Genomic DNA, 25,062 nt, shown 5'->3' with positions numbered 1-25,062 from the left:
TGGCCTAATGGGCCCCAAATCTGAGCCAAAGCCCATGCGTGCTAAGTCTCTTCAGTCTGACTCTATAAAACCCAATGGACTATAGCCTGCCAGGTTCCTCTGTCCATGGGGATTCTCCAGGCAAGAATACTGGAGTGGGTAGCCATGCCCTCCTCCAGGGCATCTTCCCGACCCAGGGATCAAACCCATGTCTCTTACATCTCCTGCATTGGCATGTGGGTTCTTTACCACTAGCACCACCTGAGCCAAAGCCCAGAAATGTGTGAACTTTTTCAAAGGAATTCCCCAGGTGATCTTAATTTGTAGTGGGCCTTGGGAGCAGCTTTAGTAATGTCTATCCTTTCTTACCAGTCTATGACTTTGGTCTTCCGTTGCTTACTAAATGTTCCCTCTGAGAGCCCTCAGATCTTAGAGGGAGACTGCCAGCGCCTCAGAAAGTTGGCTGGAGTGGCAATCATACCATTAGCCAAGCTCCAAACACTGCTGGCCTGAAGAGCAGTGAAAGATCCAGAGAACAGAGGCAGGGCTTCAGAGGCGACACATTCCCCACCCTCCTAACTCCATTAAATGAACTCAGGAGCCAAGCCCTTGGTTGAGCCCTTTCCCCCTGCTCAGAGAAACTTAACTGCACACAAATTTGAGGGACAGAGCATTCCACTGGTCACGAAAGAGGGAGATCTTCAAATTTGGCACAGCCAGAGCCTTCTCAGCGTCCCTTCTCCTCCACTCCTGCTGAGTCAAGTGGCCCAATTCCCACTCCCAACATCACACAGACAACACTGAAGCAGAAGTGGCTTTAATCAAGGAGTGAAGTCCTCAGTCGGAGAGACCTCATTCAACCTTTGGTTGTGGGCTCTCAACCTACCTACCCGCTAGAGCCCCTGAAGCTCCTCAGGAAGAAGGGAGCAACTGAACAGTGAACTCTGGCAGAGGCCAGGGAAGGGAAACTGGGCAACCCAGGTCAAGGGGCCAGGGCAGGGCGCTGAAGGTGGGCGTGGAGCCGAGTAGGGCAGGAACAGCTTACACACGCAGTTCTCCCGGGGGGCTGCCCTGTGGCTAGGCATCAGGAGGAGCAGCTCCAGGAGGGCTGCGGGCAGGAGCGGGCAGTGAGGGAAGAAGCATTTAGGAGATGAGGCGGTCGTGGAGCTGGTGCAGCTGCTCCTGGGTGAGCACCAGCCGGTGTCGCTGCCCAAGGCCAGCTGCGCACGAGAAGGTCACTTTGCCCATGTACACAGTGTCGTCCCGCTGCTCTTCCTTGGCCTGGGAATTGGGAAGGGACAGAGGCCGCCAGGTCAGGGGCTCACTTGAGCTGTGTGCCACCGACAAGGTCCCAGAGCACCGAGACCCTGGGAGACGGGGGCTTTGAGGCTCCTAGACGACAATGACCACACTTTCCAAATCAGAATTGAGGCACACAGCCTGACAAGGGAGTTCTGAGTCTCTCCTGGTGTCAGAATCACAGACGATGCTTAACTGCTAAAATACTGGAATTTCGGAAAGCATTGCAAGCACTGTTAAGTTACTTGCAAGTTAAGACTTGGCCAGACGACTCAAGGTCATTGGACCTGAGACCCCCAGAAGCCTCTTCAAATTCTGGAGGAGAGGGCAAGGACTCATCTGAGCCTTCACTGCCCACCCCCTCCCCATGCTCCCTCTTACCCTGAGGAAGGCTGATGAAGGGAAGGTGGCAAAGTCAGTGGGGACCGTGGCTCCAGGGCGCTGAGATACAGTCTCCTTAAGAACCTCATCCTGGCAGATGGGGGAACAGGAGTCGTTTAGGGGACCCTCCACAGGTTAGCCCAGTATCTCCCTGGCTTCACAGGAATACTAATACCAAGGACAGGGACCCAGTTCTCTTTTATCACCATACCTTTGCTCTCAACTCCAATCCCATCTCTACCCAACATCCTTACTTTATAGATACTTAACCTTCAGGGTTCATCTCAGATTCTGTAACTTCTGGGAAGCCATTCTCAACCATTCTACTCTGCGGTGATCTCGGCTCTGACAGAGAGCTGCACTACACTGAAGATGATGCTAGCTCAACCCAATTTGTTGGCAGGAATCTCTTTTCTATTGAGGGAATCTGGGAGTGAACTCCCAAGGCAGGAACCCCGTCTTCCCTCCCACCTCCTTTGCAACGTGTCACCTAGTACAGGGCTGGACCCCTAGGAACCCTGGGGGTCCTGGTGGAAATGGCCATGCTAGGGCCTCCAGCACAGAATGCTCTCAAGTGTGCACTCCTGGGTGAGGAAAGGTAGGTCTAAACTAACCTTGAGCTTCTCAATGGTGTCGCTTAGGGACTTGAGCTGAGCCACCTGCTCCAGGAGCTGGGCCGACGGGCTCTTGGCAGCTGTGGGGAAAGAAGGCTAGTGAGGCCCGCCAAGGCGCAGGCAGGCAGCATGACTAGTGACCCTTCATCCAGTCCAGCTTCCTGCCTCAAGCAAACTGAACACTGAGACCAAAGAACAGGGCTAGGAAGAGCCTCTCTGGTGTGGGAAGTGCCTAGGCAGGGGCTACCTCCCTGAGGCAAGGGGAGGGGCTGTGGTTTTCATCTCAGGAGTGGGTAGGTCCATACCAGGGTTGGAGCGAGTGATGTCCACTACGTGCGTGCATGCGCTCAGCTGATTCAGTGTCTCCAGCAGCTGGTTGGTCTTACGGTACAGCGCTCCAGCAGCAAGCTCGCTGCCAGGGCCCTCGTGGGGCGGGAGAGAGAGTTTGGCCACGTGCAGAGGGGGCAGGGCTGCTAAGGATGCCTTCATCTGGGCTCCCTGTGAGCGAAGTGGGAAGAAGAGTGGTGGTAAGAAGTGACGGACAGGCCTACCGTCTATCAGCGGTGAGACACCCTTTCTGTGACCTCACCTTGAGGGTGCTGTTCTCGTGCTGGAGCTGGGAGATGTGCAGCCTCATGGCAGAGATCTGCTGAAGCAGCAGTGGTGAGTCCTTCACCAGCCCTGGGCCTGGCACAGACCCCGGAGCCTGTCCAGGGGCACCTCCTATGGGGACCACAACAAATGTCATGAGCCCAGGTGGGAAGGGTTGAAGGTGGGTTCCATTCCTACTCGTCCCCCTTCCTTATTCCCTGCTACCTCCAGTCTTGACTGCTCCCAAGGGGGCGGTCTCGCCCTGCTCCCTCAGCCCCAATTCCCACCAACCCTGTTAACCCCCCCAGCAGGTTGGCTCTCTACCTCGCTGTTGTTCTTCTGCGCTCAGGACAGCCCATGGGGGAGCAGGAAAAGAGGAGAGAGGAATTAGATGGTATGGTGGTGAGGGAGACACACCAGAAGAATCCTGGTCACACAGGAAGACATTTTTCCTCATCACCATACCTTCTCTAAGAAAATCCTGCCTTTGCGTTTGGGGAAAGAGGAAATATGTGTGAAAGAAAGATAGAAAAGGGCAGTCAGGCCACGATACAAGCTGCAACACGTGAGGAAGAGTGGCAGCGGCAGTGTGCGTTGGAGCAAACACTTGAGGCACGAGGCTGTTCCTGCCTCCCTGCCCTACACTCCATCTCCCAGAAGGGCAGATGGACCACTCCTGAGACCCTGATATGTCTGCACCCTTAGTCCTCCCCACCGGCAAAACTTAACTGAGCATGAAGACACATACCCATTTCTTCAGGTTCCCCATGGCGCTGAGACAAAAGTCACCCTTTTTTGGTGCAAAGTTTCAGAAATTAAAAACCGATATCTGGGGCTTCCCTGGTGGCTCAGTGACAAAGAATCCACCTGCCAATGCAGGAGACATGGGTTCGATCCCTGGTCTGGGAAGATCCTACATGCTGCAGAGCAGCTAAGCCTGTGAGCCACAACAACTGGTCTGTGCTCTGGAGCCTGCGAAATGCAACTACTGAGCCCCCGTGTTGCAACCACTGAAGCCCGCGTGCCCTAGAGCCCATGCTGCACAACAGGAGAAGCCACTGCACTGAGAAGCCTGTGTACTGCAATGCAAAGTAGCTCCCGCTCACTAGAGAGAGTCTGTGCAGCAACAAAGACCCAACACAGCTGAAAATAAATAAGTAAAATTATTAAAAAAAACAAAAAAAAAGAACCAGTATTTGTTTAAAAAGCCTATGCTAGGATTCCCTTGGTGGTCCAGTGGTTGAGAATCCACCTTCCGATGCAGGAAACGCATGCTTAATTCCTTGTCAAAGAACAAAGATCCCACATGCTGCAAGGCTACTGAACCTACACATTGCAACTAGAGGAGCCTGTCCATCGCACAAGACCCAGTGCAACTGAAAAAAAAAAAAAAAGCCTATGCTAAAACAACACAATATGGTAATTCTGTCCCCTCCCAAGGAACACGGAAGCATCTGACTCACAGGAATCTAAAGACAAGAAGATACTTGGTCACTTTCCAGAGTCAAGCACCACCAGTGATGGGGGCTTTGACGAGGACAAGAGCCTAGGTGAGGCCAACCGACAAGACAAGCGCAGCAGGGGAGTTCTAGAGATCCTGCAGCTTTAATCCCATTTCAAGGAGTTTGTCTTCTGGAGGTGAGAAGGGGAAGTAAGAAACTAAAGAGTGAACAAAAAACATACTACAAGGTAGATGAGAATCAAGGTAGCAGTGGCCACCTCCTTGTCAGGAAACTGGGGAGACTAGGCCTGGAAGCCAGAAAAACTCCAGGTAAGGAGCCCTGACCACACTATGAGAGTAGTCAAAGGTCAGAACATAAGCCCCAAGTGGAACTGGGAGAATTCAGCACTGGAAGAGAGGACCGCACTATAGGGTGAAGCGACGTGAACTCTGGAGAAATGCAGTGCCCCTGCAGAGGAAGAGTCAAGAGCAGCACAGGCACCACTGGATACCACAGCAGATGCCCTGGTCTGCTGCAGGCTGATGACCTCCTGGAATACAGGGTGCGGACAGAAAGGCCAGACGGCAGACCCAGGAGGGAGAGCTACTGGAATTCTGAGTTTCACTGACACCTTGGTGAGACCCCACTGCCCCACCTTGGCCAAAGGAACTCTGCACACATCTTCAGAAGAACTAAAAACTTGGTGAAAGTTGCCACAGAGTGAAACTGGGCAAGTGTGTTCCTGGCTGAACATCCAGCTGTGGGCGGCGGGGCACGGGGGAGAAAAGTCAAACGGAGACCAAGGACAGGAATAGGGACATTCAATCTCCTCTGGGCTGGTGCTGCCTGCTCCATGGCACTCACCCCCAGCAATGCCAGAGACCAGGGTGGCAATACCCGAGGGAGGGGGCCCCCGGAGCCCCTCAATCGTGCGCTTGGACTGGCTGTTCAATCGCTGCTTTAACTCTGCCTTCTCTGCCTCCAGCTGGTCGATGTCAGCCTGAAGTGCATCCATGGTCTCCTCAAACTCTCTGTGAAAGAGAACCTGGGCTTGGGTAGTGTCCCCTCCCCAACGGCCCTGCCCCCCTTTCTCTGTCCCGACAGGTCCTGAGGGCAGCCCTGCTGGCCAGGAGCCAGGGGCAGAAGAGGCTCAGATCGGGATGAGACAGTGGTGCTGTCAGCTGGGAGGAGATGGCCTCTGTGCCCCTGGGGAGGCTCACTCCCAGAGGGCCTGGGTTAGGAGGCAGGGAGCTGCTCGCAGCAGGGAGGGTGGAGTGAACAGGGGCCGGGGAGGTGCCTGACTTCTCCTTCTTCCGCAGCAGTGTCTGGGTCTCCTCCAGCCGAGTCTGCACTTTCTCAATGCGCTCATCTGCATCCTTGGCAGCACTGTCCAGCTTCTTCTCCAGGAGGCTCAGTCGCACATTGGCCTCACTGAGCTCTTCCCCCTGGACGAGGATGGAGCGTGTCCAGTCATCTTACACTTCCCATGACCGCCCCTAACCCAAGACCTGGGACAGACCATGAGATAGCAAGCTCCCACGAGAACGCCCACTGATCAGAGGTGCCACTGCTTCCCCTCAGTCCTCAACCCCTCTCAGTTACAATCAACACTCACTGCCTCCCTGTGCCCCCTGCTATTTCCTGGCCTTTCAGATCCTGAGCCTCCCCTATTCTCACCTTGATCTTCAGTGACTTCTTCAGCTCTTTAATAACTGTCTCTCGATCCTCAAGCTTCAAACCCAGGCCTTCAGCATCCGTGATCTCTGCACGAAGAGCTGCAGCCCGCAGCTCAACTGGGGGAGGCTAAGGGGCAGAGTGAGGGGCAGAGGGCAGGGTTATCAAGGCTCTCCTTTCAGAGGGCTCCAGTCAAACAGAAAATCTTCCTCCTTGCCTTTTAAGCAAGAGGAAGGTGCTCCCCAAATTCCCGCCTCCCAGCCCTCCCACAGTGAGCAGCAGCTCCCCAAGTCCTGCTCCTCCTGGCTCCTGCAGTTCCCTCCAAGGAGCGACCCACCTTGCTAGGGGGCCGCTCGGCATCGTACTCTCCCTCCTGCATGGCTGTGGCCAACTTGTTCATAGTGCTGATGAGGAGGCTGCATGACTGGCGCAGACACTCGTAAGGGTTGCTGGAGGGGGTCCCGTAGATCTGCAGGTGTCAACGGCAGTAGTGAAAACCCCAGTGGCCACCTGACTCTCCCATCACCACCTTCTGCCCAGCCAAGCCAGCTCACCTGCTCGCTTGCTTTGAAAGCCAGCTCCTCCAGGGCAGCCACAGGCAGTCCCTCGTTCTCTGCCAGTGGGGCAATGAGCTGGGCAGCAGCTGCTGCCACCTCCTGCAGCACCGCCACCACCCACGTCAAGTGTTTTCTGCAGTCGAGGAGTGTGTCAGATACCTGTGCAACGGGCCGGAGTCAGGAGCCCACTCTGGGCTCAACGCCACAGTGCCCAGCTACCTCAGAACCATTCCTGTCCCCCGACCGGATCCAGATCGCGACATGCTGCGCCCCTCCTGGTTCTGCTCGGTTTCCTTCCCGTCCCCCTTCACAGCCCTGAACCTGTGGTCCAAAAGCCAGTGCAGCTGGGATCCCAGGCGCATCCGTCCCTGGCATCCGCCGCCGGATCTTCTTGCAGAACTGGCGGGTATCACTGCACGAAGTTTCCAGGTCCCGTAGCAGGAGGGCAATATCTGAAGCCTCCTGCCCACCCTACTCAGAACAGGAGACAGACGGGAAGCCAAGTCAGAATTAGGGCTGGGGGCAAGGAGGTGGGGACTCTGAAGGAAGAGGAACTCCAACAGATCTGGTTGCACTCTCACCTGCAAGAAGGCCCGTAGCCGTCCCACCTCCACACTCATGCAGTCCAGAGCACTCTGGGTAAACTGTGAAGACAGAAGCAGGTGGCTGTCAGCCTCCAATGGAGCCCTTCTGCCCCATTAACGTCTCTAAAGAAGTCTCCATCCTTGGCTGACCCCATCCATTAGTGAGCTCTCTGGCTTCCCTGATCTGGTCTTAGTGACCCTGTTCCTTATGTGACACCCTTTGTGGGTGTGATCTGATGTCTTTCATTTCCAATCTCTATAAGGGGCTCAACCGTTGGCCCAAACACCTCACCTTAATGTGGTCAGCCAGCTGCATGGTGCTGTCCTCAGGTTGTTCAGCAAGGTGGATGCTGTACAGATGCTGAGGAGGGACGGCAAATGAACAGTCTTTAGGCCTTGGAAGAACGAAGCATTCTTCCCAAACTGCAGTTTGAGCCCCAGTGATCAAGGGACTCCAGAGGTATGAAAGAATCCAAAACCCTCAAGGAGCTGGATCCTAAGGTGAGTTCATCTAAGAGTTTCACGCCTTCAGCCTGGGACATACAACCCTGGCTACACTGGAAACAGCCCCAGAAGAAACCCTCCCTCCTGCTGTGCTAAGCCTCAATTCTCGCCCCAGACCTGGTAGTACTTGATGGCCTTGGTGAGAGGCTCTACGTTGACAGTCTCATCCAGCTGGTCCTTGTGCAGCAGCTCAATGAGGAAGTCCAAGGAGCGTTCGTGGGCACTCATCTCAGGGTAGAGGCTGCCCACCTTCTTATACACGTCCACACTGCACTGAGAGAGGGCACTGGAGACCAGAGAAGGGCCCTGTGAGGCCAGAGTCTACAAGGCAACCTCAGTTCCAGCCAATCTAGGACCCATGGCCCTGCCGTGGAGGTCAGGGATCACTTACTGCTCGTAACGATGAAGTGTGGCCTGCAGCAAACTCAGTGAATACACCAGCCCAGCAGCAAAGCTGAGCTGCTCCCCTGCAGCGCCGCGAAGTCCTGGCCGCTCTGAACAGCTCTCACTTAGTTCAAACTTTTCCTGGGCCTGCTTCCGAATTAGCTCTGCCTGTGGGAAGAAGCACCAGAAACATGGGGCTCAGAGCAGAGGATGGAGAACACAGACTCAGGAGTACAGAGAGCTGAGCAACTATGTGGAGGGCATGAAGACACGGGAGAGAAGGCAGAAACAGCTCTTAGACGGGCAGGGAGTCGCACATGGGCAAAGGCTGATGTGACTGCTGGTGCTGATGGAGATTCGGATGCGGGCTGACAGGGCAGCAGGACCAGTGGGACCAGCTCCTTCCCACCTTAAAGCTGCTGCTCCCTCTGCCTTTCCAACTACAGCATGATCCTGACAGTTATCCCCCACGAACTCCAGTCATCTTTGGGTCTCACCTTAAACGTTACTCCTTCAGTAATAGCCCACTGTCTCCATCAGCTCCCCAGCTGTGCTCTCTCCCAGACACTACCTCCACTTCACAAGCTGCATCTCCCCTTCATAAAACGTCATCTGTGACATACATCTGTCTGTGATTCTGCATCCCTGTACTACATCATAAACCCTGAGAGCAGGACAACGACTGCCACCTCTGCTTGGTGTCCCCAGTGCCTGGCTCACGGCAAGCTCAGCAGACCCCTGCTGCGAATGTGGCTGACAGACCGTACCTTGCAAATGAGTCGAGGCATGAGCAGCAGCACCAGGACGCAGTCATGGTCCCCCCCTGGCCGAAGGAAACTGTCGGGCATGAAGGCTGTCAGCAGGGACATGTGCCGGTTGGCCTGGGCCACCTCCATCTGCCTCAATTCCATCTCAATTGCCTGTGAGGGAGACAGGGGAGTGGGTTCTCAGCTAGGCTGCGGAGAACCTCCTAACCTCCATCCCACGTTCCAATGTGTCTCCTGCTTCTAGGGCAGGCCCGGCCAGGAGTCTTCCAAACCACCACACAAATCACTCCCAACTCCAGGAACCCGAAGGCCAGAACCCCGCAGCAGATCAGCCCATGGCCTCATCCAGGCTGGGGTCTCCAACACCCACCCATCTCCAGCTCACCCACTTTCCTGACCTTAGCATGAGCCTTAGTCTCGGCAAACTTGATCTTGAAGTCAAAAGTCTCTGGAGGTGGCTGCTGCTGCCTCTCCACGGACGCTTCCTGCTGGTTTGTCAGTGCCCGATTCACATCCTGGGAGCAAGGATGGGCGAAAAGACACAGCTGAGTCATGGGGGAAGCCCTAGGGTGATCGTGGGCAGAAAGCAGTGGGTGTGCAGGCACCTGCAGGTGGGCAGTCAGCTGGCGGTACTTCTTGATGGTCTGCTGATAGTCTGCGACTGTCTCCTGGGCCGCTTCCACACGCTTCTGGGCATCCCGCACCTGGGCACCCGCCATATCTAGCTGCTCCCGCAGCTCCAATTCTGTCTCACGTGCATTCTCCTGCAGTTCATCGTTCATTTCATTTATTGCTTCCTGGGAGACAAGGTAGTTGGGGCAAAGAAAAGTCAGAGTCAGGGTAGCAGGCCAGGGTGGGTTCACTCACTACACACCCTACGCAAAGATCAGGGATCACGTCAATCCTTCTCACGGCAAGTCTCTTCCCAAGACCCTCCATCAGGGTTGTAAGTCAGCAGTCTGCTCTTCTCTTACCAAGTCCCCCACCGTCTCCTTCAGTTTGCGCACTTTCTCTTCCAGATCCAGGTTCCGGTCTGTCAGCGTCTCTACCATCTCCTCAGCCCCCAGAGCAGCATCTACCTGTGTTAGATAGCGCAAACAAGGAGAAGGACTGAAAGGTGCCAAGACAGAGGAGACATCGGAAGGTGAGCATTGCAGTGCTCTGGGCAAGGGGTTGGGCTGCTCAGACCTGCTCCTTGAGCTCATCAATGGTGCGCTCTGCCTGGCTCAGCTCCTCTTGCAGACGCTCCCGCTGTTGCCTCACAACTTCCAGCTCTTGGTTCTTCTTTTCCATGAGCTTCTGGAGTTTCACATGCTCCTGCTTCTCTGAGGAAGAAAGATCCCGCATTCTGTGGGAAAATGGCAAGACAGAAGAAGAAAGAAAAGGTATCAAGAGTCACTCACGGATTTGGAGACAGGAGAGTGAGCCTGGCAATGAGGACCCTACCTCACTAGGGCATCCTTCAAGCGGGCATTCTGCTCCTCAAGCTGCTTGAGCTGATAACTGGATGCGGCACCATCTGAGCCTGGGGAAGACCATTCATACTTTCAGTCAGGGGTCCAATCCCATCATTTGGCCCCCGGCAGCTCCTGGCCCCTTACCCTTCTCTTCAATCTCAGCTTTGAGGATTTCCAAGTCGGTAGTGAGCTCTTCCACACGCTCCCTCAGCACCTCGGCCTCCTGCTGTAGGGACTCAGCCCGCTCTTCAGCCATCTCCTTGTCCAGAGTGGCCATCTCGATGGCATCAGCAGTGTCAGCCATCTCCTCCATGTAGCGTTCCTTTGCCTCTAGGGCCTCCTTGGCTTCCTGAAGAGAAGTGACGGTTGGGGGTACGATCACAGAGATGCCTCATGTACCCCTTTTCACAGGATAGTCCAGGCCCAGTTCCAGCTTCCAGTGCTTCCTTGGGGCCCTGGCCTCCCCAGACACCCTCCTTATCCCAGGTCCCACCTTCCGAGCCTCCTTGAGGCGCCGCTGCAGGTCTGCCTGCTGCTCCTGCATTTTGCTTTTCCATTCCTGCACCTGCTCCAGCTGGATCTTGTGTTTCTCCAGCTCTTTTAGTTTTGCCTTGTCTTCTGCACGTTTCAGCCGTAGGGTCTCCAGTTTCTCCTCCAGGTCCCGCACCTGGGCCCTCAGCCCCTCCTCTTCCTGCAAAGGAGAGACCCTTCAGTCCATGCACAGCCTCCCCGCTTTTCCCCATCAAGACTGAGCTGGAGAGGAAGGACAGCAATGTGTGCAGATATCATTCCAGGTCCAGGGCCAAAGCAAGTGGCATACAAATATCTGTGAAGAGCCCAATCCCTATGGGGGAAGTGTGGAAGAGGGGCAGAGAGGAAAGGGTGGCTTAGCCAGTAATAGGATACTTATATGCTGGGACCCCACCCTTCTAATCCAAGGTTCTGGGTCTCCCTCAACCCAGGGAAACTTCTAAGAACCTGTCAGGGGTCACAGGCCACTTTGCGTCTTGGTTCGTCTTTGCTCCAACCCCAGACCTTACCTTAGAGGGGGAAGGAAGTGGGAGTGCTGCTCCAGGAGAGGTGAGGGTCGGCGTGGGGATGATGGGCGCTGCCAGCGGAGTCTGAGCTGGGGTGCTGGGCTCACTGCTGCTCAGCTCACCTGCTGATGCTGAGCCAGAGGGGCCCAGGGAACCACTGGCCCCGGATACCCCAGTGCTGGCCGGGCGGGTGGGCTATTCCGAGAGGGCAGGGGCAGACCAGAAAAAGTGTAGGGGACAGGGGTGGTAAAAGAGAGTGAGACAGAATACGAGCATGTGGTGAAGGAAGTGACAGAGGAGGAGAAAGGCAAAGAGTATCACAGGACAGTGAGCACAGAGAAACAGTGATGGGCAGAGGGGAAGCGCCCCAGTCAGAGGCCGTGACAAAGGACCGGGTGGGATTTGGGTGGGGGGGTGGCGGGAGGGGGAGGGACGGAGAAAGACACAAGGTTACAAGACTCCGCCCTTGGCACTGACCCCACATTCCTCCAAGGTCTAGCACTACCCTGCTAGGGCAGAAGCCCTCACTCCCTTGACCATTCTTTTTGTGACCCACTTGTAATCATTGTAGCAATTTCTTAATACTCCCAGTGCTACTGTTGCTCTGGGCCTGTACCCACCTCCCCCAGAGGGAACAAGCGCCTCAGTGTCATTCCCAGAAAGAACAGACTGATCTCTAATTTTCACATTCCCAGAGAAGGCTGGCCTAAAACTGGGGGTCCTGGGCTCTACACTTTGATAAACCCTCAAGCTCATCCTCCTCCCCCTGGTCTATTTCAGGGGATCCTGCAAGTAAAAGGGCCAGGGTGAAAGTCGTAATCCTTGGCTCTCCTCTGAAACAAGGTCTGTACCGCCAACCCATCTGTCACCTCCCTCCTCCAAGACAGAGGGGCTCTAATCAGGTGACGGTACCGGGTCCCTGTGGAGCTGAGGTGCTAGAGCAGACGGCCTGCCCAGTGTTCCTCCCTGGAGCACCGAGCCCTGAAGCCTCCCAGTGGGCTGACACCCAGAGACCACACGCTATCCACGGACACCCCCACCCAAGGCCTTTCACAGACACACCCACCTCCGTAGCCCCTGACATTTACATTCCAAGTTCTTTTTCACATTTCCTCTAATTCCCCACCCCTTCCCCAACAACACACACACACACGCCCCGCAAAATCCAGTCAAAAGCAGCTGGAAGATGCCCTTCTTCAAGAAAGTCTGCCTTGGCTAAGCACAACCACTCTCGTTTCTCTTCTACACTCAAGCTACTGGCTCAGACATGCTCCTAAGAGCTGGAAGGCACCTTCCCAGGAGGGGCCGGTCCTTACCCTCAGTACCCTCACTCCCCTGAAGAGAACCCGGGACACACTGTGACCAACTTACACTTGCACATACAAAAGGCCACGTACATGCACACGCCTAAGGCATCTGTGTCCACTCAGCAGTGGCTGGTACAGAGGCCTGTTTTTTCCTCACCTTGGGCCGCCGAGTTGTAGTCTGGACAGGCAACAGGAGCCAGAGGAGGAGTAGTCAGGAAAGAAAGGATGATGGCAGAAAGACAGACAGCAGAAGGGACAGCAATGAGAGCAGAAGCAGCAGACACGAGGCTGCAGTCAGCAGCCCACCCCTCCTCCCCAACCCGGCCCCATGCCCTCCTTCCCGTGAGTCACCTTGATCCTGCTCCAGGAGCTCAGAACTCCTATTTCCCACTGGTTCCTTCTCCCACTTTTATCCTACCCTGGAAATTCTGTCCCCGTCTCCCAGGCCGAGCCACAGGAGACCAAAGCCAGCAGCTAGTAGACAGGGTCTCCAGAGACCAGAGAGGAGTCCTCCCACAGCCACCTCTCCCACTCCAGCCCAGAGCCCCGCCCATCCACCACTCCCAAGGACTTTCCCAGGTCAGCCCCTTCCTTAGAGTGCTAGATTCCACACAGGACTCCTGAGAAATACCACGTGACAAGAATGATGATACAAGCCTAGAAGTGAGTGAAACCAGCTAGGAGAGATCAGGTCCCCAAGGGAGCACAGTGCGGCCACACGCCCCACCCCCACCGTCTTCCCCAGGACCAGTTCCTGCAGCAGTCCCCATCCCCAGGGCAGAGGGCTCAGGTGTCACAACCATGAATATTGCATTAGCCATAAGCCCAGAGATCAGCAAAGTGACCCCACCCGGCTGCAAGAAAGGAGGTGGGGGTGGGCAGCAGCACAGGGAAACTACTGCCCTACACCAGATCGGAGACCAACCACCCCGGACTATTGCAGAGTGATAAACACATGATAAACTCCAACTCCCAAACAGTATTCTTGATACCCAGGGCCTCAGAGCTCTGGCAAACACAAGATTTGGCCTGGGCCCTTCTAGGTCTCCCAAGGAGACCAACCCCCACGTCTACTACCCTGGGCTAAGCCTCCATAACTATGTGTCACAAACTGTTCTAGAGAAAGCCCCTGATACAGACCCCAGTCGGGGAGGGATGCTAGTATTACAACCAAGTGTCATTCTAGCAAAGGTCGAGTGAGGTAGGCTTGCTAGAGGCACAAAGACATCTGGACCTGCTTCCCCAGATTCTCTCCTAGGAAACACATCCAGAGCCAGTTTGCAGCAAAAGCTGCCTGAAGCTCAAGCTGGTGAGGCCACTGGGTACAAGGCCCAAAACACAGATTCAGAGCCAAGAGCAGGAAGGCGAGGGAGCAAACGCCCAGGGTGTGGGGCATGGCAGTGACACACACTCTCCCTGCCCCCCGCCTTCATCCCCATCCTCGCCCCCAACCAGCAGAGCAAGTCCATCAGCCCCCACCCCCACCCCAGCAGCCTGCTGCCACCATCACGCTGGCAGCCTGGCAGCAGGGCCAGAGCAAGCAAGAGTACCTTTCGGGCTGTCGGTGCCTGTCTCATCATTGCAGAAAACCAAAGAAAGCCAGGAGAGGGAAGAGAAGGAAGGACAGAGGAGGACGGACACACACAGGAAGGACAGGCCAAGGGAGGGAGGGAAAGAGACCGAACAGAGGGAAAGGCGGCGGAGACAGGAGATTAGTGTATCAAATCCCAACAATGCAGCCGCAGCTCCCCGGGCCCGGCAGCTCCCCAGCTGGCCAACGGCTGCAGCTCAGATGCGGAAGCCCCCGCCGGTGCAGGGTGGGGATGGCCAGGCTCCGGCAGGCACCGGAGAGGCACTCGGGAGGCCCCCGGCCTAGTTCGCCAGCTTAGGCTGACGGCAGCCTCAGAGGCCGCCGCACCAGCTCCACCTGACGTCATGCACCCACCCTCCTCTGCTCCACGAGGGGTGGAGCCACTGCTCCTCAGTCACCTAGCAACCACCAGCTCTGATGGCTCCTCCTCCTCCTCCTCCTCCTGACTGGACAAAGTCCTCTATAAACCCACCCAGCTTCCTCCTCCAAAGAACAGGTCCTGGCCGGCTCCTCCCTCTCCCGCATCCCCAAGGATTTGCTCAAAGAAATTGGGCTGGGGGCCGTCCCATTTCTGTGATGACCGCTCTGGAACCAGGGTATCACTGGACAGGGACATGGGACCTCACTGCTTCATCAGGCCTCTCTCATACTCACACCCCCTCAGTCTACAACCCCATCAACTCTGCTTCTGTCTCTTATACACACAGATGATATCCTGCTGGTGGCTCATCAGGCGCACACACCCGGCACTCCTGCATCGGCTCTGCGGGGCACACTAAGAAACCCAGAGAACATTCCATCTGGGCAGTAGCAGCTCTAATGACAGCATCTGGCTCCTTTCCCAACTCTCCCTGGGTTGTGGGCAGGTTAGAGCCTGTCTCTAAAGAGCTTCCAGAAAGGACTGGGAACCTTGCAGAGACATCTGGGTCCTCTCTTCCACCCTGCCCCTCAAAGTTCCTTCTTTTGTTCTGGTGCTAGCTCCCTGTTTCCTGTGTTAAGTGATGTGCTGCGAGAGAACCACTGGAGAGAAAGAACTAGGGAAGGACTTGACAACTTGACTGACACTCTGCACCATGAGCCAAGGAGGCGCTTTACCCCAGTGCAGGCAGCCTAGGCTAGGCTTTGCCACATTTCCCTAGTCAGCCACCAAAAACACCCAGATCTGGGCATGGCTCACATCCCACCCGCGGTCAGATCAGACTGCAGCCAGAACCCCTCCATAGACAGTAGACTGCAGGTCCATGCTCTTCTCTATTTGGGGTCTGATGCAAGATGGGAGCCCCAACCAGGAGCCAATAATCAAGGAAAGAAGCCAAGTTCCTGGAATGGGTCCAGCGTCCTTTAGAGAATTATCTTCCTTCTTAAACCCCCACTCCCTCCAAAGCCAGGACCCCAAAGCAAGTACCATTATGTCATCTCTTCCAAGGCAAGACTCCAAAGTGAGGACCCGCCACCAACCAGAAATCAAAATAGAGAAGTTTTACTCTCCCCTCCCACTACCCCAGTCTAACAGCTCTCCATGCAGAGTCAGAAGGTCCTGACACAGATGGGTAACAAGGAAATCACAGAACTTCATACACACAGCACAGCACATACAGGTCAGACAGGCACATGCAGGTCAGAGACGGCTTGGGCACAGCCCAAAGGCATGAACTGGTGTGGGGAAGTGGTCATGGCAGCAACTTCAGACTGAAAGAGTCTCAGGGGTGGCAGCCCCACTCCAGTGATGGCTGATGGAAGGCTGTAAGGTGCGGGAGGTAGGCCCCGAGCACAACACCAGAGGAAGGAAGAGGCAGGGAAAAAAGGACGGAGCAGAGCAAAGGTGCGCATTCATGGCCACGCCACCCAGAGGCAGGCCCCACTCAGGCTTCCAACTGCTTTTCCTGAGCTCGGTTCCCTGACTCCCACCTACTTAGCTAACCTCGCCTCCACATCCCCCGTCTCTCCTGCCACTGACCCTAAGTTCAGGCTAAGTGAGAATCCACTGTAACCCAGTCAATGCTCTTTTCCATGCTGCTGCTATTTACAGTCAAACGCTTAGAGTCTCTGACTAGAAGTCCCGAGGCGATGGGCAGGGGTGTGAGGAGGAGTGAGGATCGTCCCTAACGCCATCTGGGCCTGGACACTGAGCCTGATATCCTTGCACCCCTCAAAGGAACTCTGAAAGCCAAGGCTGCCATTTCCTCTGGCCATCCCAGCCCCAAGGTCACACATACATGCATGTAGCAGCCCATGGACATGCAGGACAGCTGGGCAGGGGGCTCATGGCCCTCACCCACCCAGGCACAAATAGTAAACACACCACCTTCTTAGGCTTCAGTCCCCGCTGCATGAGGAGGTGGAAAGGGCAGAGTTAGAGAACAGAGTTAAACAACGCACTGTGCTAGCCGGTCAGACATCTTGGGTGTAGGTATTAAGACCCGCAGGCAAACACCGGTACGGGAGGAGCAGGTCACTGTCAAGGCCCGGGTGAGATGAGGCCTCCCTCAATATCCGCTTCCAGAAGGTCCACACCCTGCCCTGAGGAGCTGGAGAGTTGGGAGCCCCTCCTCACACACCCTGTGCAGAGCAGCGGAGGGGAGCTGCGGTGGGCCCTCTACATACAACCTGAAAAGGCGGCAGAGGGCCCAGCTCCTTCCCACTTACTTGTGAACCGGAGAGCACCTTTCTCCTCCAGTTTTCACCTTACCCCTGCCCTACATCCATCAGATGTCGGCAGCCTCGGGCACCAACAGGTAGGAAGTTGGCAGCAACACTACTAGGGGCAGACCGGTCCTCCCTTCCCCCAGCCTCAGTTCCAACGGAGCCAGAACTTCCGGGCATTGGTAGCTTTTCCCTGCTAGCACCTTTACACCTAAAGCGGCAACTCATACCCAGGAAGTTTCCTTCTCAGAGAGGATGGAGCCTGGAAAGGCCAACTCAGTTCAGTGCCTCGGGCGGAAGCAGCAGGCGAGTAAGACCTAGTGTGGGCCTCCCTCCTTTCTTTTTCTTTTCCCTCTTTCCTCCATTACTCCCCACTCCCATCCCTGACTACTTACCAGTTTGCTGGTCTTTGGATTTGAGTCAGCTCCCTCTAGAATGCAAACAGAAACAAAGCGTGTGTTTGTGTAGAGGAACAGGAGCAGAGAATGTCATGGCAGGGTAAGCAAGACGTAACAACAGAATACGGTGGTGACAGAAAATCTCAGGATCCACTGCGGCCCCTTGTTCTGGGGAGAAGTCCTGGGGACTCCTGCGTGTGAGGAGGCAACTTAAGTGGGTGGTTGTTACCTCTTCTGAGGACCTTTGAGGCAGAGGAATCAGGTGTCTCTGGTGAAGTAGTATCCGCTCCATCTTCAAATACCTGGATCTGAGGCCACAGAATAGACTCAATATAGCTAGATCAAGGCTGGATGTAATATGGGCCCCTCTTCAGGCCCTAAGCAAGCCTAGAGTACAGGGCCGATTCCCTAAGGATAGCTCTCGATCTTCCCTCCCTCGTTACCTCCCACTCTTCCAACCAGAGACTCAGGCTCATGCCCAGGAAAAGAGAACACCAACACACCAGCTGCACATGCAACAGAGCATGTATACACACACACACACACACACACACACACACACACACACACACACAGGAGCAGGAAGTGAGTACCTGGGATTGGCGCACAAAGATGCCGTGTCCTTCATCGCAAGTGAAGTACTTCCTGCCTTGGACAGTTCCATCATTCTTGCCTTTTGCTTCATCCAGGATCACACCTACCCATTTGCCAGTAGCAAAGAGTGTGGCTCCAACATAGGCCACGGTGCCACGGTGGCCTTTTCCAATCACCTCCACACGGGAGCCCACTCGCAGGGGCCGGGCACTTGCCTCAGCACTCATTCTGCTGCCACTAGGAGTCTGAAAGACACGTTCAAACATACAGAGTTAAAAGCCTCAAGTTAAGGGTGTCATCCTAATATAAAAGAGAGGCCCCGATCAGGATCCTGGCCTAAAAAAGGACCAGAAGTCACTTCCCTGAACCCCATTCTCAAATTAAAGTGCCCCCCGCCAACACCTACCAAATTTCTTTTGGAAAAATGTCAGTATTATGTTCTAAAACTTCTTCAAACTCCCCTGGAATCTGCCAGAATTTTTAAGAGTTTATATTTAACTTTAATAAATCAGAATTCATTGATAGATCTGTGAATGTCAGTCCACATGGCTACTTTCTCAGGAGCACTGTCCGCTAGGAGGGGAATGAAGCTCAAGCAAGTAACTCTGTTTACCGCGGTTCCCCACAACCCAATGCCTGACACAGAAGTCAAAGCTGGGAAGACAGGTGAGCCAGTGAGTGTTCCCGCAGAGTCCTGGCCCCCTCCCTACTTCTGCCTGTCCTCCCTGAGGTTCAGCACGCAACTGTGCCTCCTTCAAGACCTGGCCTCCCCCGCCCCACCATGACACCCCGAGATGCCTCACCAAGCCCATTCAACCATTTAACTCCCTTCTTCCAGGCCTCAGCCCTGGCCAATCAACTCTATCTATAAGCTCTGCAGATCCTTCACTCGTGCTATCTTGCTACGAATAAATAAATATATAAAGGCCAGGCCAATCTGGTATCTCAGATCTGTCCTGCAAACTGTCCCCCGACTCTGCCCAGTGGTCCAAATGAATGGACAAGCCAAAGGAATAGACTAAACATTGTCCTTGGGAAGCTCTCGGCTTCTGACATACTCGTGATGACAAGACAACATGAAATTAGGTCCCAAATAGGCCCATGGCTTAGAAGAAAATCACACCTAAGCCATTTTTAGCAACGGCAGCTCCATGAACCAGGGGCCTTGCAGCAGAGAATGAGGCATGAAGAAGTGACAGCATGGACCTGAAGACCTCACAGGGCTCCCTTCTGATGCCCCCGCTTGGCTTCATAAGGAAGCTCTGCCAGAGCCAGTCACTCCCCAACTCTCTTCCCCAAAGAACTCATCCCAGAAGGCGAGGATGCCATTCCCAGGGGCTCTGAGAGGCCAAATCATACCTGGGACAGTTGAGCGGCTCTCATGGACCTGACAATAAAGGGAGGTAACAGGCACATCAGGGCCGGCCCCAAAGTCAAAGACTGTCACCACCGTCCTAACCCTAATAAACCTCAGGACCAGGTGGACACAACAGTGGCTACAGAGCCCATCTGAGCCAGAGAGCAAGAAAGTGAGTGACAATCAAGCAGCTCTAAAGAAAGGCGTCATTGAAAGGCCATTCCAACCCACCAACCCATTTGAAATCCCCAGCACAGTGCGCCCCTCAGGAACCTCTGGCCTGAGGTCCAGCTAGAGTCAAAGGTCAGGCCTCACCAGTACCCACAAAGGGCCCAACTCTGGGAAGGGACGCCTATGCGGTCTACCCCCATCAGGGCTGCGAGTGGCTCCGGCCGGGTCCAGCTTTGTCTCCCAGCCCCCACAGCACTGTCCACAGGCACCCAGGCCTTCTCCAGCAGCCCTCCCATGGCCATCCCAGATCAGGGCCACTTACCCGGCTGTACACGTGCCTCTTGCTCTGGGCCATGTTGCTCCCTCGGCCTCCACCCCCTCCCCCAGCTGACCAAAGACAGAGAGAAAAGGCAGAAACCTAGGCAGGAGGGCTAGGGCTCCAGGCCCTCATGGACAAACACAGAAGCCGGCAGGCGTGGCCCTCCCCTGTCCATGGACCTCACTGGGTGGCCTACTGGGGTAGGGGAGGGAACGGAGAAAGGGGCTGAGGAGCAAGTCCCCTCTGCTGCTGGAGGATTCCTGAACCCAGAGACACCGAACCCCGCTTGCCAGCTGATGAGTCTCACTCTGCGCTAGTGCTGCTCTAGACTTGTCAGGAGCCGAGCTAGCCTCTGGGTCCTAGTGCCCCCCTGCTGCACCTGGGCCAGTCCAGACAGAGAAGGAGCGACGCGGGCCCACGCCACAGACTCTCAACACTCACCTGTAGAGGGCACTGTCCTACGCTGGGAGCACAGCCCTGATGACTCTCCTGGTCAGCACCCCCTCACCATCTCTGCCACCCGCCCACTCCCACGATGTTAGGGGCAGCGGACCTGTCAGCATCAAGTGACACTTCCAAACAATCAGCTTCCCGGGGCTTCCTCCCAGCCAGAAGAAGGGTCTCTCACCCTCTTTCTGATGCTCTTCCTTCTCCCTCCCCTTTCTAAACTTAGGAGTCAGGTTCAAACCCACGTGATCAGGGTTTAAATTTCAATCTCACCCTGGGCCAGAGCAGCCAGGCCCCATGCCCAATACTTAGCAAAGGAAGAGCAGCAATAGAGACAACTCCACACACACACACACACACACACACACACACACGCACACAGCAAAGCAAGTCAAGTACTCCAGCTTTCCCCCAAACTGGCAAAGGTTGCCATGCCTCTAAGTAGCCAACGAGACTGTCCTAGGGTCTGACCTATGGCTCCACCAGGTCAGTATGGACATAGATCCCCTGGGTCGAGGGCTACCTGTCTTGTCCACACTGGGCTTCACTGGCTGAACAGGGTCTTCCTCCATTCCACCCTTTCTAAGGAAAACCAGATAGCCTAATAGAATGACAGCCAACGGCCAGATATAGGGCCCCCAAAACACCTCTCCACATCTCCAATGCTGGTCAGACCCCCTAGGAAACCATTTCTCTCCTCTCCTGCAACATATCCATACTGCCCCCTCCTTTCCCTATTCACCATTACGCAGGGCCACGCAGCTCCTTGCAAACTGGACTTCTGCATGTTCAGAGCACCTTACATTCTACAGAGCACCTTAAAAAAAGTCGTTAGTACTATGGTTAAGAGTACCAGTTCTAGACTCAGACTGCTTACATTCAATTCATGGCTTCACCATTTGATAGCTACAAAAACTTGGTCCAGCTGCTTAACATCTTTGCGCCTCCATCTGCTCATTTGTCAACTGTGAGCAAAGAACATCTCAGAGCTACTGTGAGGACTAGCTGAGACAATCCATGTATAACATTTAGGACAGCGCCTGGTATTCAATGAGTACTCAACAAAAGTTAGCTAATAACAAAAGTTATCATCAAATCTGAACATCAAAATAACCCCACAGAGAGGCAGGCTAGGAACAACGCTGACAAGAAACTGGGGCTTGGAGAACTGAGTAACTTCTCTGAAGTTACACAGAAGACAAGGAGAGGAGCCAAAACTAGAGCCAAAGCCTGAATCAGAACCCTGTGCACTTCTACTCTCTGTTACCACACTTAGTTCTAGGCCTCAAAAAAAAACATGTTCTTCCTCTGGACCACATTATCTTCCAAGATTCAAAAGAGCACACATCTAAGGACATCACAGAGCTCTCCAGCAACACAAGCATATACAGTCATAGCATAATGAAAAGCAGAGACATTACTTTGCCAACCAAGGTCCGTCTAGTCAAGGCTATGGTTTTTCCAGTGGTCATGTATGGATGTGAGAGTTGGACTGTGAAGAAAGCTGAACGCCAAAGAATTGATGCTTTTGAACTGTGGTGTTGGAGAAGACTCTTGAGAGTCCCTTGGACTGCAAGGAGATCCAACCAGTCCATTCTGAAGGAGATCAGCCCTGGGATTTCTTTGGAAGGAATGATGCTAAAGCTGAAACTCCAGTACTTTGGCCACCTTGTGCGAAGAGTTGACTCATTGGAAAAGACTTTGATGCTGGGAGGGATTGGGTGCAGGAGGAGAAGGGGACGACAGAGGATGAGATGGCTGGATGGCATCACTGACTCGATGGACGTGAGTCTAAGTGAACTCCTGGAGTTGGTGATGGACAAGGAGGCTTGGCGTGCTGCGATTCATGGGGTTGCAAAGAGTCGGACACGACTGAGCGACTGAACTGAACTGAACTCCTTGGATGCTGTTTCTTCTATAAAGTGAGACCATCACCTGGCATATCTACATTAATACTCAAATAAGATAAAGCATATAAAAGTGCTCTATAAAAAGTGCAGAAGCTGTACAGGTCTTAAAATGTCTAGGCAATACATATTATAAGGAACTACAGAGAGGAGAAAGGTGAGCTAGAAAGAAAAGGGGTACTTGATTATGCCTTATATGAGGTTTTCTTGGGTGGGGGGGGAGGTGGTGTGGAAAGGAAAGGCCTACAAACATAATTTGTGACTACAGTATGAATAGACAAAGAATAATTCTGCTTGAGTGGGGAAAATTAAAGATGCCTAGCTTGGCTGAAGTAAAGAATTCTAAATGAGTTCTCCTATCAAACTGTAAGCCTGTTAAAGCAGACTCCACAACTTTTCCTCTTTATGATTCCATCAACTCTTGGCACAGGGTGTCAAACATTATTGAATGAACTAACACTGATGTTGAGATGTATTAGAAGGTAAATATGGATAGATTCAGGGAGTTTAACAACAGGTAGAGATAGATGAATTGGATCCAATAGCAACAGGAAGCCAGACTCTTCCTGAGCAGGAGACTGGCATAGTGAAAACTATTTTAGGAACATCACACAGGTGGCGGACAGAGGGATGGAGTTGAGGCATAGCAACTTGATAAAGACAGGGATGACAGCAAGGACGGTAACGGCAATAATGAGTAAGAGTTGGAGGGGGTCTGAACTAGGCTCATAAGAGAAAAAGAAAGGGAAGAAGAAATGGACCAATTCAGAGACACCACCAAAAAAAAAAAACAAAAAACAACCCTGAGAAGGACCTATGATAGATCAAACATGGGGAAAGCAGCAGCAGGCCTGTCTGGGCTCTGGAGATGGACAGATCTGGATACAGCTTTGGTTCTCCCATTTCCTCACCGATATGACTCTAGGTAACATATTTTCGGAGCCCTCGTTACCTTATCTGAAAAAGGGGGGAATAATACTTACCTCACAGGGATGTTGTGAAGATTAACTAAGACAGAAGTAAAGCATTTAGCACAGCGCTTAGCACAGAATACGTGCTCAACAAATTGTAGACACTGTCTTCGTCATCACGGAGAGGGTACCTCAATGACAACTGCACACAGTAGGAACTCAGATGTTGCACGAATAAGTGAGTGGAGAGATGAGTGCATGGATAACTAAAGGAATGAAGAAACCTGGGATTTCTCAAGCAGGAGCAATGAGAATGATGATAACAGAGTTGAGAAGGGAAACCGGACATGTTAAGAGAGAGGAAATAATCACAAGGCCTTCTCAGGGGCAAATTTAACTGTGACCACTAACACATGAATTTCACGATCTCCTCCCAACACAAACCTGTGATGACGACAACACGGATTCCGTTATTTCCATTTTACAAGTCTCAAAAGTCAAACAACTCATCTAAGTCTCATAGCCAGTGGGGCACATTTGACTAGCTGGAAATGGCAATCCACTCCAGTATTCTTGCCTGGGAAATCCCACGGACAAAGAAGCCTGGAGGCTACCGTTCATGGGGTTGCAGAGAGTCAGACATGACTGGAGCGGCTAACAACAACAACAACAGGTAGGTGATCCTTCAACAGCATCTTTGAGACCCATCCCAAGTCACACAGAACACTTCTAAGTTAGGTGTTACCTCAACCAGAAGACAGATACTCCCTGGATTTCTAATCCATTTTTCTTCCCAATGACATTAAAAATTGCTAAAAAGTCTAGGAAAACGGGAAGAGACAAGGGACACAAATCTAAGTCTGATAAACAGGTTACCAGTGGACTTGGTGAACATTTCAGAAATGACAGGAAAAGAAGTAGACTATTGGGAATTAAGGAGGAACTGGTAAGGAGGAAAAGTCTCTTTGGCACCCAGTCTGCACCATTTCCACCTTGCTTTTTACTGGTATACCAGAATCCTTTGAGCCCCTGACCTCTTCTTGTCTCACCTTACCAAACCTTGATCCTGGGCTAACCCAATCCTTTGCTTTCTCTGATTCCACCTATGGAGGTCTGAAATTCAGGCAGTCTGACAGCAGGATCCACACACTTGTATTGCTGCTGCTGCTAAGTCACTTCAGTCGTGTCCGACTCTGTGCGACCCCAGAGATGGCAGCCCACCAGGCTCCCCCGTCCCTGGGATTCTCCAGGCAAGAACACTGGAGTGGGTTGCCATTTCCTTCTCCAATGCATGAAAGTGAAAAGTGAAAGTGAAGTCGCTCAGTCGTGTCTGACTCTTAGGGACCCCATGGACTGCAGCCTACTAGGCTCCTCCATCCATGGGATTTTCCAGGCAAGAGTACTGGAGTGGGTTGCCATTGCCTTCTCCACACACTTGCATTAGGCACTGGGTATTTTGATTTGGTTGCAAAGAGATAAAATGAAACATAAAGGTAATCAGCAAGATATAGATTTTCTTAAAACTAGGGTGCAGTTGTACATCTCTAAAAGCACTAGTAGGGGAGGAATACGTGTGGATATAAGTCCCTCAGGAGTCAGGAAAGGAGACGGGAACAGAAGCTTGGGGACTGGAAGCTTGGAAGGCTGGATTCCTGATATACCCAGAAAGAAGATACACAGAGCCTTTTGTTCCTGCCTTGCGAATCTCACAGACAGGACCTAGACCCTAAACAGACTTTTTTTTTTAACCTCTCCAAGCTCTTCATTTATCCCCAGAAATTTCTGTAGCCCACTCCCAAACTGAAAACAGGTCTACTCCCTCCCAGGATATTCCCCTCTAGGAATACCCAGTGACCGCCAGACCGCTTCCAAAGGGCCCAGACCTCCAGCAAGGAAAGCTACACAATACGCCTCACTTATCCTCAAGAAAGGTGCTTTTGCAGGAAGGCAACAGGCACTTGAGTCCAGCCCTGTATTTGAGAACCACAACCCTCCCAGAGCTAGTAGGAGTCCTAGTTAACAGACTGCTGCTTCCTCCCCTCGATCAACCAACAAGTCCCTGGCACTAGGACCCTGCGGACGGGGAACCCTGAGCCTGCGCTGTAGAGAGAGAGATGCACCATTTCACAACTTCAGCAAAACCCAAA

General features: G+C 53.5%; 1 protein-coding gene across 10 annotated transcripts in view; it reads right to left on the bottom strand.

Moving 5' to 3' along the window:
- Nucleotides 1-780: 780 nt before the first annotated feature.
- Nucleotides 781-25,062, bottom strand: part of DCTN1 (dynactin subunit 1) — a 30,348-nt gene continuing 6,066 nt past the window's right edge. For 2 of the 10 annotated variants that reach the window (XM_044925754.2, XM_044925755.2), the window contains exons 2-32: nucleotides 17,803-18,048; nucleotides 17,439-17,517; nucleotides 17,207-17,241; nucleotides 16,474-16,494; nucleotides 14,128-14,145; nucleotides 12,735-12,755; nucleotides 11,274-11,465; nucleotides 10,727-10,924; nucleotides 10,378-10,582; nucleotides 10,223-10,301; nucleotides 9,965-10,124; nucleotides 9,751-9,855; nucleotides 9,382-9,573; nucleotides 9,175-9,291; nucleotides 8,777-8,929; nucleotides 8,017-8,177; nucleotides 7,743-7,911; nucleotides 7,414-7,482; nucleotides 7,119-7,181; nucleotides 6,859-7,008; nucleotides 6,535-6,696; nucleotides 6,318-6,449; nucleotides 5,984-6,109; nucleotides 5,609-5,751; nucleotides 5,171-5,337; nucleotides 3,189-3,203; nucleotides 2,863-2,996; nucleotides 2,579-2,771; nucleotides 2,274-2,353; nucleotides 1,660-1,749; nucleotides 781-1,260 (exon numbers count right to left, since the gene is read on the bottom strand). In XM_044925754.2, the coding sequence (XP_044781689.1) occupies nucleotides 1,123-1,260; nucleotides 1,660-1,749; nucleotides 2,274-2,353; nucleotides 2,579-2,771; nucleotides 2,863-2,996; nucleotides 3,189-3,203; nucleotides 5,171-5,337; nucleotides 5,609-5,751; nucleotides 5,984-6,109; nucleotides 6,318-6,449; nucleotides 6,535-6,696; nucleotides 6,859-7,008; nucleotides 7,119-7,181; nucleotides 7,414-7,482; nucleotides 7,743-7,911; nucleotides 8,017-8,177; nucleotides 8,777-8,929; nucleotides 9,175-9,291; nucleotides 9,382-9,573; nucleotides 9,751-9,855; nucleotides 9,965-10,124; nucleotides 10,223-10,301; nucleotides 10,378-10,582; nucleotides 10,727-10,924; nucleotides 11,274-11,465; nucleotides 12,735-12,755; nucleotides 14,128-14,145; nucleotides 16,474-16,494; nucleotides 17,207-17,241; nucleotides 17,439-17,517; nucleotides 17,803-18,030 (3,795 nt within the window). In that variant the 5' untranslated portion in view covers nucleotides 18,031-18,048 and the 3' untranslated portion in view covers nucleotides 781-1,122. Of the gene's footprint in view, nucleotides 1,261-1,659; nucleotides 1,750-2,273; nucleotides 2,354-2,578; nucleotides 2,772-2,862; nucleotides 2,997-3,188; nucleotides 3,204-5,170; nucleotides 5,338-5,608; nucleotides 5,752-5,983; nucleotides 6,110-6,317; nucleotides 6,450-6,534; nucleotides 6,697-6,858; nucleotides 7,009-7,118; nucleotides 7,182-7,413; nucleotides 7,483-7,742; nucleotides 7,912-8,016; nucleotides 8,178-8,776; nucleotides 8,930-9,174; nucleotides 9,292-9,381; nucleotides 9,574-9,750; nucleotides 9,856-9,964; nucleotides 10,125-10,222; nucleotides 10,302-10,377; nucleotides 10,583-10,726; nucleotides 10,925-11,273; nucleotides 11,466-12,734; nucleotides 12,756-14,127; nucleotides 14,173-16,473; nucleotides 16,495-17,206; nucleotides 17,242-17,438; nucleotides 17,518-17,802; nucleotides 18,049-19,653; nucleotides 19,935-25,062 lie in introns of those variants that run through there. The other 8 variants (XM_006067941.4, XM_044925751.2, XM_044925752.2 and 5 more) reach the window with 8 other exon arrangements.

Source organism: Bubalus bubalis, chromosome 12 (assembly GCF_019923935.1).
Source record: "Bubalus bubalis isolate 160015118507 breed Murrah chromosome 12, NDDB_SH_1, whole genome shotgun sequence".
In the NCBI taxonomy this organism is placed as follows: Eukaryota; Metazoa; Chordata; class Mammalia; order Artiodactyla; family Bovidae; genus Bubalus; species Bubalus bubalis.
This window is presented reverse-complemented; position numbering and strand designations above follow the sequence as displayed.